We start from the raw sequence: 15072 nt of genomic DNA, 5'->3' as shown, positions 1-15072 counted from the left end.
GCCTGACATGCTTGTGGTGATGGTGCTACCCATGCATCCCTTAGTCTTAGGGTTTGTCCTCCTCCTTGCTTGATTGCTCCTCAAGGACTGGTGGCACCATGCAGGTAGGGCAGCGCAGGGGTCAACCGAGGCGTCGGGACAGGCAGGAGCCACCGGCCAGGCAGCCCTGCTGGAAGGGCCCCGGCGTGATGGTGGAGCCACGTACTGGGCTGCGCCAGGGGGGCACAGGGACCCTGCCGTGACCCCATGGTGGCTGCCCCATGGGTCGGGGGTTAGAGCACTCGACCCATGAGGAGATGGGAGGGAGCTGGGTTTGTTGGGTCTGGCTGTGGGGAGGCAGGGGTGTCTGAGAGCAGCCCCCGATCTCAGCCCAGGCACGGATGGAGGGGATGGATGAGGCCAAACCCTTCTCGGCAGCAACAGGCAATGCAACGAGATGCCCTGGCACCAGAGCTCAGCCCAAGAGGGTTCAGGTTGGACATGGGGCACCCTTATTCCCCCAGCCAGGTCCCCTGGAGGGTCTCCCTCTGGGGGGGATTCAGGGCCAAACCAGGCGCTTGCCTGCATCATTCGGTCCCAGGGCTGAATGGCCAGAGGTCCCTGGTAACGGGTCACAGGGCCACTGTCCCCTCCGTGAAGCTGCCACCAGACCGGTGTCCTGTGGCGGTGCACAGCCCCACCGTGCGGTCCCACCCTGCTGCTTGCTGGAAAACTGGATGCAGGGAAAATCCCTCCGAAATAAATGCTGAAAGGTGATTTCAGGGGCCTGTACCGCAGCTCTGACACCCCCAGCTCTTCCTTGCATGTATATACTTTGCGGGGGGCTGCCTGTACCCAGGGCCAGCAGGGATAGACGCTGCTTGCCCGCGGCGGTGGGGCTGCAGCCAGGCGGGCATGCTGCTTGGCAGGGTGGCATGGCGGGTGCTGCCCGGGGGTCCCAGCTGGGAGCACCCCGGCACCTGCGCCCCAGCGCTGCAGGAGGCAGGGGCAGCACCAGGGCAGGAACGATCACCGGCCAAGAACCACCAGGCAGCCTCGGGGACGGAGAGCTTTATTCATGTCCACCACGGCTCGGAAACCACTGGCAAGCGGGAGCTCTGGGGCCAGCCGCTGAGGGCAGCTGCCTGCCTGCGGGACCGCTGCCAGCACCGGCCGCTCTCCCCTGTGCCGCCGGGATGCGTACGGCCGGGCCAGCTGTCTGATGGACCACGCGTAGGCATCCAGCGGCTCCTCCACCCTGCTGGGCTGGCCGGCCATGGCACCAGGCGCTGCCGGTGCAGGCCGGGGAGAGGAGGGTGCTCCCAAGGGGAAGGGGAAGGGTCGCCCTACCCAAACCAGCCTTCTCCCGGCCCTCCATCCGCAAAGCCAGCAGGTTTTCGGTCCCGCTCACGGAAGCCATCACCCCACCGTGAGCAGACACTCCCCTTCCCACGGCACGGTGGGGCCGGGCCTCCGGGGGGCAGGACCGGAGCGAAGGGGCTGGGCCTGCAACGGGGGGCGGGACCGGAGCGAAGGGGCTGGGCCTGCAACGGGGGGCGGGACCGGAGCGAAGGGGAGGGGACAGAAGAGGCGGGGCGGGGCCGGAGCGCCGGGGGCGGGACCTGAAGCGGCGGGGCGGGGGCGTGGCAGCGGGGCGGGACGTGTGCCGGGCGCCATGGAGGGCGGCGGCGGGCGGCGCGTGCTGGCGGTGGGCGCGGGGCTGGCGGGGCTGGCGGCGGCGCAGCGGCTGCGCGCGCACGGCTCCCTCCGCCTGCTGGAGGCGGGGGCCCGGGCCGGGGGCCGCGTCTGCACCCGCCCCTTCGGTACGGGCGGGGGACTCGGGGGGTCTGTAGCGGGGCAGGACCAGGGATGGGGGAGCTGCGACTGAACACCCCCCCCGCCCCGTGGGGCCAGTCCTGGGTGGGGCGGAGACGGGGCTGGGGGTGTCCGGCGGGCGCAGCGTGACCAAACCGGAGCCGGCCACGGGTGGCGCGGGGGAGGGGCGGCGCTGGGGCAGGGGAGAGGGCCTGCTGGCTCCAGCGGTTTGGGGGGGCATGTAGGGTTGGGGGCCGTACTGCCCCCCGCGGGGGGTCCTGCCATGCGCACGCCGTGGGGTGACCCCCCCCTTCTCTCCCCGCAGCCTCGGGGCTGGCGGAGATGGGGGCACACTGGATCCACGGCCCCTCGCCGGGGAACCCCGTCTTCTGCCTGGCCACCCACTACGGGCTGCTGGGCCCGGCGGCTGCCCGGGAGGAGAACCAGTGGGCGGAGGTGGGGGGACACCCCCCACTGCCCCCCACCGCTTACGGGAGCTCGGGGCAGGTGCTGAGCACGCCGGTGGTGGGCGAAGCCCACCAGCTCTTCGACACCCTCCTGGCCTCCGCCCGTGCCTTTCAGGGGACCAAGGAGCCACCGGTGCCCAGCGTGGGGCAGTACCTGCAGGCGGAGATCGCCCGGAGGGTCCCCACCCTGGGGGCCAGCAAGGAGGATGCCCGGCTCCAGCTGGCTGTCCTGGCCACCTGCCTCAAGCTGGAGTGTTGCATCAGTGGGGCCCACAGCATGGACCTGGTGGCCCTGGAGCCCTTCGGGGAGTACATCTCCCTGCCTGGCCTGGACTGCACCTTCCCAGGGTAAGCATGGGGTCTGGAGGGGGATGCTGAGGAGTGTTTCAGGGGGCACCCTGTCCCCAGCAGCACCTCCTCCCGCAGTGGCTACAGCAGCTTGCCTGATCGCATGCTTTCGGCTCTGCCGGAGGGCATTCTCCTGCTCAACAAGGCGGTGAGGACTATCCAGTGGAGAGGGTCCTTCCGCGAGGCAGGGGAGGGGGCCAGGGATTTCCCCATCCGGGTGGAGTGCGAGGACGGAGACGCCTTCCTCGCCGACCACGTCATCATCACCGTCCCACTAGGTGAGGACTCCAACACTTTTCCTTGCCCCACTTGTCCCTTCCAACCAGTTGGTGTGGTTTCAGATGGGCAGATGGAGAGCAGGGACATGCCCAAACCCCTTCCAGCCTCTTCTCTCCCCACCAGTTCCCCCAATGGGAGAGGGGAGGCTGGGAAGGGGCTTGGGGAGGGGAAAGTATCTCAGACCCCATTTAGGATCCCGCCAAACAGAGCTGCCCAATCTTCTGCCTGACCTTCTGCCTGCAGGTTTCCTCAAGGAACACCACCAGCACTTCTTCCAGCCTCCCCTGCCTGAGCGGAAAGCAGAGGCCATTCGCCGCCTGGGTTTTGGCACCAACAACAAGATCTTCCTGGAGTTTGAACAGCCTTTCTGGGAACCCCAGCAGCAGCTCCTCGAAGCAGTGTGGGAGGACGAGTCGCCCCTCAAGGAGCCTAGCACCGACCTGGAGGCTAACTGGTTCAAGAAGCTCATCGGATTCGTGGTCCTCCAACCGCCAGAGCAGTACGTGGCCAGGAGCGTCAGCAAAGGGGCATTGCGGTTGTGGGGTTTGTGCATCTTCCAAAGAACGTGAAGGAGCATCTTGGTCCTGTCTGGAGCTTCAAGACCTTCTCTGGGTCACTGACGGCCTGTGACGTGACAGCGCTCCCAGGGCAGGGAGGGCATGGCGCCCAGTGAGCAGCAGGAAGGCGGCAGGCAGCTCTCGGCTCCATCTTTCCTTCCCAGGCACGGGCACGTCCTCTGTGGCTTCATTGCGGGGAAGGAGTCGGAGTACATGGAGACGCTGAGCGACACGGAGGTTCTCAGCACCATGACGCACGTCCTCCGCACGCTGACAGGTACCGCCACCTCCTCCACCCTCATCACCCCAAACCCCTCGCGGAAACACACCCAATTTCTGGATCCCACCCAAAATCTGCGTCTGCAGGGAACCCGAACCTGCCCGCCGCCAGGAGTGTGCTCAGGTCCCGGTGGCACAGCGATCCCTATACCCGGGGCTCCTACAGTTACGTGGCCGTCGGCAGCTCGGGAGATGACATCGACGTGCTGGCTCAGCCCCTGCCCGAGGACCCTGAGGACCCCAGGGTAATTGCTTTTGGCCTGGGGAACGCAGCGGCCATGGGAGGGGCAGGACCCCCCAGTGCGTGGGGACAGATGGACAGTTGGAGGAACAGGACACCCCAGGCCTTGAGAAGGACAGGTGGCATTTCCCACTCCCCCTCCATTTGGGGGTCACCAATGCTCAGGTCACCAACCAACCCCCTTGGATCTTCCCACTGAGCTCCACAGCAGTGGGGGAACCCCTTTTTTAATAAAATTTGGGGACACGTAGCTCCTTTCAACCCCTTTTCAGCATCCTCGTGGCATGGGGCAGGTCTCTAAGGAAGGGAAGGTGCCTGCTCCTTGGCCTCTACATGGCTGCAGAGTGGGTCATGCATCTGCGGGTGCCAAAGGGCAGGGAGGTGAGGCTGGTTTAGCACGACCCGGTGTCCCTCCCTGGGCTGGGGGAGGTGGCAGGCCTGCAGTGCTCACCTCCTGCCTCTCCGCAGCCTCTGCAGCTCCTCTTCGCCGGCGAGGCCACTCACCGCACCTTCTACTCCACCACCCATGGGGCCCTGCTGTCAGGCTGGCGAGAGGCTGAGCGGCTCAACCAGCTCTTTGAGGCATCCAGCTCCACTCCTCAGCTCTGAGGCAGGAAAATAAAACCCATGTTTCACACATCGCTGCTGGTCAGCCTGCTTTATTGAGAAATGTCCCCGGTGGTTGGATGCTGAGGCTTCTCTCTCTCTCTGGGGATGGGGGATGGATGCAGCTCCTTGGCTCATGTACGGCAGGGAAAAGCGGTGGTGGCATTAGTACCAATTGGTGCTGGCGATCAGGAACCGGGTGTCGTCCAGTGGGGCCTGCGTCGGGCCTGGCTCCGGCGTGGGCTGAGGTGCAGGTTGTGGCCCAGGCCCCGCGGCACTGGGGGTGCCGGGCCTCACGGGGGCTACGGAGTGCCCCCCGCGGGGCCCGGCACCCCCCGTGCCGCCAAGACCCACCGTCGGGCCCCCCGTAGGCCCCGTAGGCCCCGTAGGCCGCGGCTCCGCCATGGCGCTGAGGAGATGGGAGTGATGCCCGCGAATGGGGAACGGCCGGCCCACCCGACGTCGCTCTGCCCATTCGCCGCGGCCACGCCCACCACCCCGCTTATCTCGCGATTGCCACAGTTATGCTCCGCCTCCCCGCGCGTCGCGCCGGATGTGACACAATGGAAGGGGCGACGCCGCCATGAGAGGGTGGGTGGGAGCGTTGCGGGCGGCGGTGGCCGGGCCCGGGACGGTGCCTGGCAGGTTCCGGGAGCGCTTCGATTTCGGCGGCCGCGATGTGGCCTCCTGGTTCCCGGGGCACATGGCGAAAGGTGAGGGGCGAGAGCGGGCGGGCCCGCCACCCCCCTGTCCGCTCCCGCTGTCGCTCACGCAGCGCTGTGTTGCAGGTCTGCGACAGATGCGGGCCTCCCTGCGGCGCGCCGACTGCCTCATCGAGGTGCACGATGCTCGCATATCCTCCTGCACGGCTCTTCATCCCCTCCCAGGTGTCCCCCGGGGCAGCAGGAGCCGGCACCCCGGGATCTCGCCCCCTGCACCGGTCCTCCGCACTGCGTGCCCCAGTTGCCCCGTCTCCCAGCCCCGTACCCCTTTCCAGGTCTGCCCCAGCCCCGTAATCACCCGCGCCCTGACTGGTCCCCCCGGTACCTGCTCCCATGCCAGCACACAGTCACTCTCCTTAGCGGTGCTCACATCCCACTGTCAGGCCGTAACCCCATGCTGCAGGAGGTGCTGGGGATCCGCCCGCACATCCTGGTGCTGAACAAGATGGACCTGGCAGATCCCCACCAGCAGCTGGTGAGCGCCAGGGCAGGGCTGGCTGGGGGCCCGCAGGTCGCCACAGGCAGGTGCCAGCAATGCCGTTGCCTTTCGCCTTCAGACAGTCTTGGAGCAGCTGAAGCAGCAGGGATGCTCGCACGTTGTCTTCACTGACTGCCAGCACGATGGCAACGTCAAGAAGGTAACAGACCAGCTGCCCCGTGCCCAGCCCTGCTCCCTGCTGCTGGCAGCTGAGGGCAGCGTGCCAATCTCTCAGCCCCACAGAGGGGCCTCAGTGTGAGGAGGTGATGCTGGCTGGTCCAAAGCGATCTTAATTTCCAGCTTACCCAGGGCACCCTGTCCCCTGCTTGGCCCCCATTTTACGCATCTTCCTGGCACAGTGTCCTCCCAAGTGAGTGGCTGCAGCCAGCCTGGCTGCAGAACCACAGTCACAGCCCTTCTCCCATGCTTCTCTGCAGATTGTTCCCCTGGTTGCCACGCTGGTGGGTAACAGCCCACGCTACCACAGGGCCGAGGTGAGAGGCGGCAGTGAGACTGCCAGTGTGCACGCAGGGAGTCGGGGTGGCCATCTGCAGGTCACCTCCCTCTCCAGCTGGAGGGGCAAGGCTGCTCGCACACGTGCCAGAAGCACCGGCAAAGGCTGGCTTGTTTTGCTGTTGTGGCTGACCGTCGCTCCTGGGCTGGGTGGCAAATAACCAGCTGCTCCCTGCCTGTGTCCTCCTCGCTTCCAGAGCGCCGAGTACAACATCCTGGTGATCGGCGTGCCCAACGTGGGCAAGTCATCGCTCATCAACTCCTTGCGGAGGTTGCATCTCAAAAAGGGTATTTCTTCGTGGCACCTGGGCTCGGGGAGGAGCCACTGGCACAGCCGTGGAGTGGGCAGCAGGGCAGAGCACCACTTGAATCTCTGACTGTGTCTCTCCTTTCCCTGAAGGGAAAGCCACCGCGGTTGGTGGTGAGCCAGGCATCACCAAGGCAGTGCTGACCAGGATCCAGGTACCGTCCCCGCGGCGCAGCTGGCTGTGTGGGTGCTGGCCTCTGCCTCCTCTCGCAGGAGGTCTGGAAAACCTCGAGGCACGCAGAGGTGGTCCCAAAGGGTTGCTTGGGTCCCCTTTCCAGCAAGACCTTAATGAAAGCTCAACACCTTGCTCGTTAGCTGTGTTGGAGTCCATGGTGCTAATTACTGAGCCACGCCTCCTAACTGCCCTGCCTCCCCCTGTCCCAGGTCAGTGAGGAGCCCCTGATGTACCTGGTGGACACACCTGGCGTGCTGCCCCCAAAGCTGGGGGATGTGGAGGCGGGCATGAAGCTGGCGCTGTGTGGTGAGGTGGAGGCCGTGGCCAGGGGCGCTCCCCAAACATGGGTTTGGGCCCTGGCTAGACCTGGGAGGCTGGGGTGGGAACCTGCTGCTCACAGGCCCCGCAGGCCAGGGTGTGCTGCCTGGGTGCTCACAGATGGCATGTGCATGGCGGAGAGGGGTGGCTGGGGCTCAGGGCGGAGCTGGGGCTTGACCCTCTTTTCCAGGGGCCATCCGTGACCACCTGGTGGGGGAGGACATCATGGCCGACTACCTCCTGTATGCCCTGAACAAGCGGCAGCAGTTCAGGTGAGCCGGTGGGGGAACTGCAGAGGGCCCCAGGCTGTGTCCAGTGCCTGCAGTCCAGAGTGGACGGTGGAGAATCCATCCCTGGGGAATTGCGAGAGGGAGAGAAGCAATGCCGGCAGGGTGTGAGCCACCTCCTTCGGCAGGTATGTGCAGCGCTACGGGCTGGCCAAGGCCTGCGACGACATCGAGCCCGTGCTAAGGCGCGTGGCCCTCACCCTGGGCAGGACACAGAAGGTGAAGGTGCTGACGGGCACAGGTGAGTGCTCAGTGGAGGTGTGGGGACCAGGCTTTTGGGGATCCTGGGGCAGCTCTGCTGACACTTCCTTCCGCACCCACAACCTCTCTCTCCAGGGAATGTCAACGTGACGATGCTCAACTACCCAGCCGCTGCCTACGAGTTCCTGCGGGATTTCCGTGCAGGACGCCTGGGCAGGGTGACGCTGGACTGAGACCTGTCCCCTAGGGCAGAGGCGCAGGCTGGGGACGAAGGCCTGGCTGCTCTCTGGGGACACCCCCATGCCCCACAGGCCTGGGGCCACCTTGGCACGGAGCTCTGGTATGCCATTGAAGCACCTCTTGCCGGGGCAGCCCCCATTTTTGGACCCCAGGCTGCTGCAAGGGGCTGCAGGGTACAGGATCCCCAGGGTGGGGGGCAGGCTGTGGCGCGGTGGGTGTTCCTGTGCAGAGCCATGCTTTTGGTGCGGAGGAGGGCTGGGGCTGTGGCTGCCGCCACCAGCCAGGACAAAACCTCTGTGCAGCCATTTCCTTGCTGTGGTCTTGGCCCTCTCCAGGACCTCCATCCCAAAATAAAACCTCTGTGGGCAGAGTACCGACGCGATGGCTGTCCCAGGGTCTCTGTCCTGAGCCCTGCATCCAGCCACACCTACTTTCCGCCCAGCTTTATTGCTGCTGCTGCTTCCTCCTCCAAGCGCTGCATGACCCACGTACAGAGGAGTGGTGCAAACACGGGGGTGCCCACACTGGCGGGGTTTGGCACAGTGGGGGGTGATGTAGGGCTCCCCACAGGGTCCTGCCCCAGTGGCAGCGGATAACGGGGTGAGGCCGGGTGTGGGGTGGGCACAGCCCTGGGAGCTCCTGCTGGCCCAGCGGGGTGGGCTCAGCCCCAGGGGCAGACGGTGCTCACAGCATCGTGAGCTGCAGAGGGCACGATCAGGTCCCCCAAAACCGCCCGCGGCGGAGGATGGCAGCCAGCGGGCAGAGCCAGCGCACGGCCCAGCCTGGCGGGCCTGGGGCCGGTGCGGCAGAGGTCCAGGCGCTGGCAGCCGTCCAGTTGCCATTGCGGTACTCTATGCTGTCGCCCGCCTCCAGCCCACTGGCCAGGCGGGCACGGCTCAGGGCAGCCCCCGCCGCCGCTGCCCCCGCCACCCGCAGGGCTGCCCCAGCCGAGCCGTAGCGGGGCACCGCAGCCCTCACCCGACCACGGGCGGCCCCACGGGCCGCGCCACGGGCCCCGCCACGGCCGCCCTTGCCGGCCACCGTGTCGCACAGGGTGGCAGCCAGCAGCACCAGCGCCCAGCAGGCCACCACGCTGCGCCGCATCCCGCCGCACCTGGGCACAGGGAGAGCCCAGCGCTCAGCCACGGCCCGTAGGCGTGCTCGTGCGTGGGGGTGGCACGGCCTCACCCACCTGCAAGCGTGGAGGCCCGTGGCAGATGCAGGCCGGCGGCCTGCACGCGAGCGCGTCACTCAAGCCTGTGTCGCGCACGCATCCGTGTCACGCATGCACCGGCCCATGGGGTGCATAAACACGCGCCCGCCCCCCGGCATGTATGAGGCGTGTATGAGGCGTGTTCCTGCACGCGCTTGCACGCTCACGTACCCCCTTGCACACAGGGTGCTCGCAGGCGCAGGCTGCGGGCGCCCGCCCGGGCCGCACAGCACGCACTCTAGAGCGCACCCGTGTGCCGCTTATACACGCGTGTGCGCACCCACGCGTGGCTGCAGACGCAGGCCCGTGCACGGCTCACAGGCACACTTCGTGGCTTGCACACACGCCGCATGCTGAATACAGCGGCCCGTGGGTGCGTGCACGCTTCCACGCTGCTCACCCGCGCTCAGGCACGTCCCTTGGACACGCCCGTGCATCCCCGCGCTCGCCCAACCCCCACCCCACCCCGCAGCAGCACGCGCGCGGGCACGCCCACGGCCGCGGGGCACATTCACCCCCCACCCCACGCACGCACACGCGCCCCGGCACCGCGCAGCCGCTCCCGCCCACGGGGCTCACCGGGCCCGGGGCCGCCGCTTCCCCGCTCCGCTCCTCCCCGGCCGCGCTCCCGCCGCCTGCGCCCACCTCCACGCGCGGCGGGCGGGGGCACGCGCTCGGGGCCGCGCAGCAGCAGGAGACGCGCGCGGTGGGAGCGGGACACGGCGCCCACGCCGGGCCGCCCGTGGCGGTGCGTGCAACCGCGGCACGCGGCGGGGGAGGCGCACGCCCCCCCCCCCCGCCGCTCCCGCCCCCGGCGCCTCTAAACGCCCCCAATCCCGTCCCCCCCGGGCCGCACTCGCGCCCCGCCGCGCGGGAGCGAGGGCAGGGCGGCAGCACGGCCGCGGCCAGGCCTGGCGCGGTGCAGGGCCCGGCGCCCCTTCCCCCGCCGCCGCTCCCCGCCGCCCGCGGCCCGGGGCCCCGCGGCGCGCTAGGGGCGGGGCGCGGCGTCTCCTCGCTGACCAATGGGGATTGCGCTCTGTGGGGCGGGGCCGTCCCGACCAATGGCCGCGGGGCGGGGCGGGGCGTCCGCGGGCGGCGGGGCGGGGCGAAGCCACACCGCCGCGAACCGCCATGGCCGCCTCGCTGCGCGCGGTCCTCCGCCCCGCCGCCGCCGCCGCGCGCCGCCGCGCGCTCCTCCCGCCGCCGCCCCGCCCCCTCCTCGGGGCGCGGGCCTGCAGCGCCGGTGAGCGGGGCACCGGGGCAGACACGGGGGGCACCCGGCGACGGGGAACAGGCGCCGTGCGCGGGCGCGCCTACGGGCACCGGGGCTTGGCCCCGCGCACCGGGCCGCCAACACCGGGCAGAGGGTCCCTGCCCCGTGCACGGGCCCTGGCACTGGATCTCTGCACCGTGCACGGGACCTGGCGCCGGGCACCGGGTCCCTGCGCCATATATGGGCTGTGGCACTGCGTACGAGGGTCCCAGCACCGTGCTCAGGGCCGGCACCGTGCACCGGGGTCCAGCACCTTGTACGGTCCCAGCACCGTGCACCGGGGCCCAGCACCGTGCACCGGGTGCCTGAACCCTGTCCCGGGTCCCAGCGCCATGCACGATCTTGGCGCCACGTAGCGGGGCGCAGCACCGCGCACCAGCCCGGTGCAGGGTGGTGACCGGGCTGCGGCTGCCCAGGTCGGGATCGCACTGGGGACTCCCCGCGAGCCCCGGTCCCGAGCCCCCGGGGGTGACGTCCCGCCGGCTGCCGGTGACCGCTGGCACGCGCCCGTCGCCCTGAAGGTCACCTTAAAATAGCGCGGGCGCCACGGCAGCAGCCGGGCCTCACCGGGGGGCGGGTGTGGGGGTCTCACCCGGTTGCAGGCAGCCGGTTGCCTAACGTGGCGGTGTCGGGGGGCGGCGGGCAGGGGCCCCGTTCCAGTACCTGGTGGTGCAGAAGACGGGGGCGCGGCAGAGCGTGGGCCTGATCCAGCTGAACCGGCCGCAGGCGCTGAACGCCCTCTGCGAGGGGCTGATGGAGGAGCTGCGGCGGGCGCTGGAGGCCCTGGAGGTCGACCCGCAGGTGGGGGCCATCGTCATCACCGGCAGCCAAAAAGCCTTCGCAGGTAGGGCAGAGTGACTCACCCCACCCCAAGTTTTTTGGGAGGGCGGTGTCCCACCCAGCTTCCCTTTGCAGCTGGCGCAGACATCAAGGAGATGCAGAATAAAACCTTCCAGGAGTGCTACAGCAGCGGCTTCCTCGCCGGCTGGGACAAGGTCTCCACCATCCGCAAACCCATCATCGCCGCCGTCAACGGCTACGCCGTGAGTCCCCCCCACCTCTCCCCGCGCCCCCAGCTCAGCCCTGGCACCCCCTGACCCTTCTCTTCCTCCCCTGTCCCAGCTGGGTGGCGGGTGTGAGCTGGCCATGATGTGTGACATCATCTACGCCGGGGAGAAGGCACAATTTGGGCAACCCGAAATCCTGCTGGGGACCATCCCAGGTGAGGGGGGGCACCCGCCAGGGAGGGTCCATCCCAGCTGGAGCAGAGACCCTCAGGTATCCCTCTCTGGACCTTTCCCTTCCCCAAACGGCTCCAGGCGCTGGAGGGACGCAGAGGTTGACCAGGGCGGTGGGGAAGTCGCTGGCGATGGAGATGGTCCTCACCGGGGACCGGATTTCGGCAGCAGAGGCAAAGGAGGCAGGTAGGGGCGCAGGCCAGCCCCGGCACCATGGGGGTCAGTGGGGAGCTGTCCCCCCACCCCAGCACCTCCCACCGTCCATCCTAGGTCTGGTCAGCAAGGTCTTCCCTGTGGAGAAGCTGCTGGATGCGGCCATCGCCTGCGCTGAGAAGATCGCCAGCAACTCCAAGCTGGTGGCCGCCATGGCGAAGGAGTCAGTCAACGCTGGTAGGAGCTGGGGGGCCAAGCGGGAACCCCCCGGGGGGGCTGTGGGACCAGGTAGTGGGGTGTCCCCAACTTCTCCCTTGCTCTCAGCCTTTGAGACAACGTTGGCAGAGGGGAACAGGACGGAGAAGCGACTTTTTTATGCCACCTTTGCTACCGTGAGTAGGGGGTTCGGCTCCATTGCCGGGCGGGGGGCGGGATGCCACGGCCTCCCTCAGCCTCACCTCTCTGCTCCTCACAGGGCGACCGCAAGGAGGGGATGGTGGCGTTCGTGGAGAAGCGCAAGGCAAACTTCACCGACAGCTAAGCCTGGGGTGGTACAGGTCACCGCGGCCGCCTGCTGCCCTCAGCCCCCTGCGTCGCCCCGCGGAGGGGGTCCAGGACCTGGCAGCGAGCGATACTTGCCTGGTGTGAGACAACCAGCAGCGGGGACCGCCTTTGCCATCACTATTAAAAGGCTTTCCTAGCATTGTGGGGGGATGGGGCTTCCTTGCTCTGGGGTGTCCCCCCAAGCTGTGAAATGTTGGGGTTCACTGAGACCCCCCCACTCTGTCACACCGCTCTCCAACGCTGGGCTGGGCAGGAGCAGCCTCGTGGAGCAACAGATCCGCGTGTCCCCTGGGGAGGGGACAGCCTGCGACACCTTCTTGGGCGCAACACCGATGCACTGAGTTTGCCCAGCCTCAGCCCCACCTGGGCTGAACTGAGGCTGGGGTGATGGGCTGAGTCCCACACCCTGAGGCATCATCCTTACCCTGCCCAGGGTCTCAGGGCAAGACTAGGGAGGGTGATCCCCCAGATTTGGGGGCTCTGCACTTAGAGATAGGTTTCTGGCAGCAGTGAGGAGCCCACCAGGATGTTGAGGGGGGAATGGGTTTATTGGGGGGCTGAAGGGTGTGCAGGGAGGACCAAGTCCCCTCGGGAAGCCCCAGGGGTGGCTCCCACCCCTCATTTCACAGCCCAGGCATGTCTCCACTCAACCATGGTGGAGGTGGTCGCGGTCCTCCTCTGGGCCGCTCTGCACCTCCAGGGTCAGTGTCCGGGGTGGCCCGCGGACATCGGCCTCCCTGGCATCGTCCTGAGGGTGGTATAGGTCATCGCGGTCCTCCTCCGGTCCCTCCTGGGCTTGGCGGGGGCCCCATCGAGCCCAGGTGCTGCTGGAGAAGACCTTTGTACCTGGTTCCACCTCTTCGGTGATCTCACCCTCCTCCAGTGGCTCCACGGCTCGTACGCCCAGGATGCTGGAAGAGGGGAGCAGACACAGCAAGGAAAGGTTGCAGTGCATCAGGGTTACTAAATACCCTCTGCCCCAGGGGAACCCCACCACGGTGCAGGGACCCTGGCAAGACAGCCCCCTTGGAGGCTGCGATTAGGATCCGGGGGCGCAAATGGGCTGGATGGGTCTGGGACATTGATACTGCAGCACCCACAGCTCCCCACCGGCGCCTGCAAAGGGGAACCAGCTGGGGCTCGATGCTTAGAGACTTTGGGTGATTTTGGGGGAAGACGGAGGTGGGAGCCCCTTAGTTTTCAGGGGGCACAAAGCAACGAGGGATTGATTCCCCCCTGAAGTGCTTTACATTTTGGGGTGTTGCTTTGTTGTTTTTTACAAGCCAGATGCGGGCGCCTGAAGGTGTAGGGAGCGCGGCCGCCTCTTACAATTCCTTGGCCAAGTCCTGCTCCGCGGAGAGGTCCTTCTGCCCGGTGTGACTCGGAGCCTGCGGGGAGAGAGGGGTGCTGGGGGGTGGCACAGGTGACGCGTGGGTCCCCCTGTGCCCGCTCGTCCCACGGGGCAGGGGGAGGGCGAGGCGGAGGGCAGAGGCTCACCTGGGTGCCCCCGGGTGCGGGCAGGAGGAGGGCAGCGCCCAGCAGGAGGGTGATGCCGCGGAGCCGCAGGGCCGTCAGGCTGGCAGAGAGATGGCAGAGGAGCCATGTTGGCAGCAGCTGCATTGGCTGGTGCCTGCCTGCACCCTGTGCTCACGGTCTCTGCCTGCGTCTGGCCTTTATGCAGGGCGCCTGCCTGCACCCCGCACCCACAGTGCCTGCCCGTACCCTGCACCCGCAGCTCCTGCCTGCATCTGCCTGTGCCCAGAGTGCCGGCCTGCCTCCTGCACCGAGCACCTGCCTGCGCCCGGCATTCCCCGTGCCCACCGTGCCTGCCCGCGCCTGCGCCCACAGCTCCGGCCTATGCCCACAGTCCTCACCTGCGCCCACAGCTCCTTCCCGACCCCAGCGCCCACCCCTGCCCGTGCTGCCTGCCCTCCGGCGCTGCCCGCTGAGCACGTACCGCTCCATGGCTGCCTTCTGCGGGCTGCCCAGCCTTCGCCCCGCACTTTGCCCGCGGGCGGGTGCGGCCGCCGCCGGGGCCGCCCATCCCACGCGTCCCGCGGGGTGGTGCCGCGCGGGGGGTGGGCAAGGCGTGAGCCCCCATGCGCTGGGCACGCTGGTGTTTGCCGCGGCTCGTGCGTCCCCGTATTCAGCAATGAAGCCGACGGCTGCCCCTCTGACCTCGGAGTAAATGAACGGGGGCCGAATGCACTCCGCAAGGCGTGAGCAGAAGCCGGGGCCGGCTAAACGCCTCCTCAGCGCTGACATCCACAGGCTCCGGCTGTGCTGCATAAATACGGCTTATTGGAGCACAACCGGGCCCGCAGGAGCCCTGGATGTCAGGAGGGAGGAAGAGGAGGCTGCTTCGCTCACAGAATGCTTTGGGTTGGCAGGGACCTTCCAAGATCATCCAGTCCAAGTCCCCGGCCCTGGGCAGGGACATCCTCCACCCCATCCGGTGGAAAAGCCCTGTCCGACCTGACCTTGACGTGTAGAAAAGCACCGGCTTTCCTAACTCGCCAGAAGCGGAAGAGCCGGATTTGCCCTCTGACATCAAACCGTGACGGGGCAGCGGCCGCAGCAACAGGCCCGGGCTGAGGCCCGAGCCCTCTCCAAGGAGGTGCGATTGCCCCAGAGGCCCCAGGGAGGGATGGCAGAGGCGCAGCCGAGGGGCGCGGGGGGTTGGAGAGGCAAACGCCGCCTGCGAGCCGCCCGCGTGGGCACATGGCTCCCGTGAGGCTGGCAGGGCACGGGCCTCTGCCTGCAGGGACGCAGCCGAACCAGGTCAGCTTCGGCAAACCCAGCCCAGGAGAGGAGCCTCA

General features: G+C 67.9%; 4 protein-coding genes across 4 annotated transcripts; 3 read left to right on the top strand and 1 right to left on the bottom strand.

Annotated features, from left to right (window-relative positions):
- Positions 1–1654: 1654 nt before the first annotated feature.
- PAOX (polyamine oxidase) lies at positions 1655–4574 on the top strand (the record flags this gene model as incomplete). Its single annotated transcript, XM_082001935.1, has 7 exons — positions 1655–1802; positions 2120–2609; positions 2688–2887; positions 3132–3387; positions 3610–3722; positions 3812–3969; positions 4434–4574. The coding sequence occupies 7 exons, from the start codon at positions 1655–1657 to the stop codon at positions 4572–4574; spliced, it is 1506 nt and encodes a 501-aa protein (XP_081858061.1).
- A 580-nt stretch (positions 4575–5154) lies between these two features.
- MTG1 (mitochondrial ribosome associated GTPase 1) lies at positions 5155–8004 on the top strand (the record flags this gene model as incomplete). The annotated part of the gene is made up of 11 exons (XM_082002543.1): positions 5155–5284; positions 5360–5458; positions 5677–5768; positions 5851–5931; positions 6209–6265; positions 6482–6572; positions 6685–6746; positions 6976–7072; positions 7275–7356; positions 7500–7612; positions 7708–8004. 11 exons carry the CDS (start codon positions 5155–5157, stop codon positions 7803–7805), a joined length of 1002 nt encoding a protein of 333 aa, XP_081858669.1. The 3' UTR covers positions 7806–8004.
- Positions 8005–8526: 522 nt separating this feature from the next.
- On the bottom strand, positions 8527–8916 carry SPRN (shadow of prion protein; the record flags this gene model as incomplete). The annotated part of the gene is made up of 1 exon (XM_082001934.1): positions 8527–8916. One exon carries the CDS (start codon positions 8914–8916, stop codon positions 8527–8529), a length of 390 nt encoding a protein of 129 aa, XP_081858060.1.
- Positions 8917–10156: 1240 nt separating this feature from the next.
- On the top strand, positions 10157–12230 carry ECHS1 (enoyl-CoA hydratase, short chain 1; the record flags this gene model as incomplete). Its single annotated transcript, XM_082002203.1, has 8 exons — positions 10157–10268; positions 10945–11142; positions 11214–11341; positions 11421–11520; positions 11618–11722; positions 11807–11926; positions 12014–12081; positions 12165–12230. The coding sequence occupies 8 exons, from the start codon at positions 10157–10159 to the stop codon at positions 12228–12230; spliced, it is 897 nt and encodes a 298-aa protein (XP_081858329.1).
- Positions 12231–15072: the final 2842 nt, after the last annotated feature.

The sequence above is a fragment of the Phaethon aethereus genome (genome assembly GCF_964289735.1).
Source record: "Phaethon aethereus genome assembly, chromosome: 7".
In the NCBI taxonomy this organism is placed as follows: domain Eukaryota; kingdom Metazoa; phylum Chordata; class Aves; order Phaethontiformes; family Phaethontidae; genus Phaethon; species Phaethon aethereus.
This window is presented reverse-complemented; position numbering and strand designations above follow the sequence as displayed.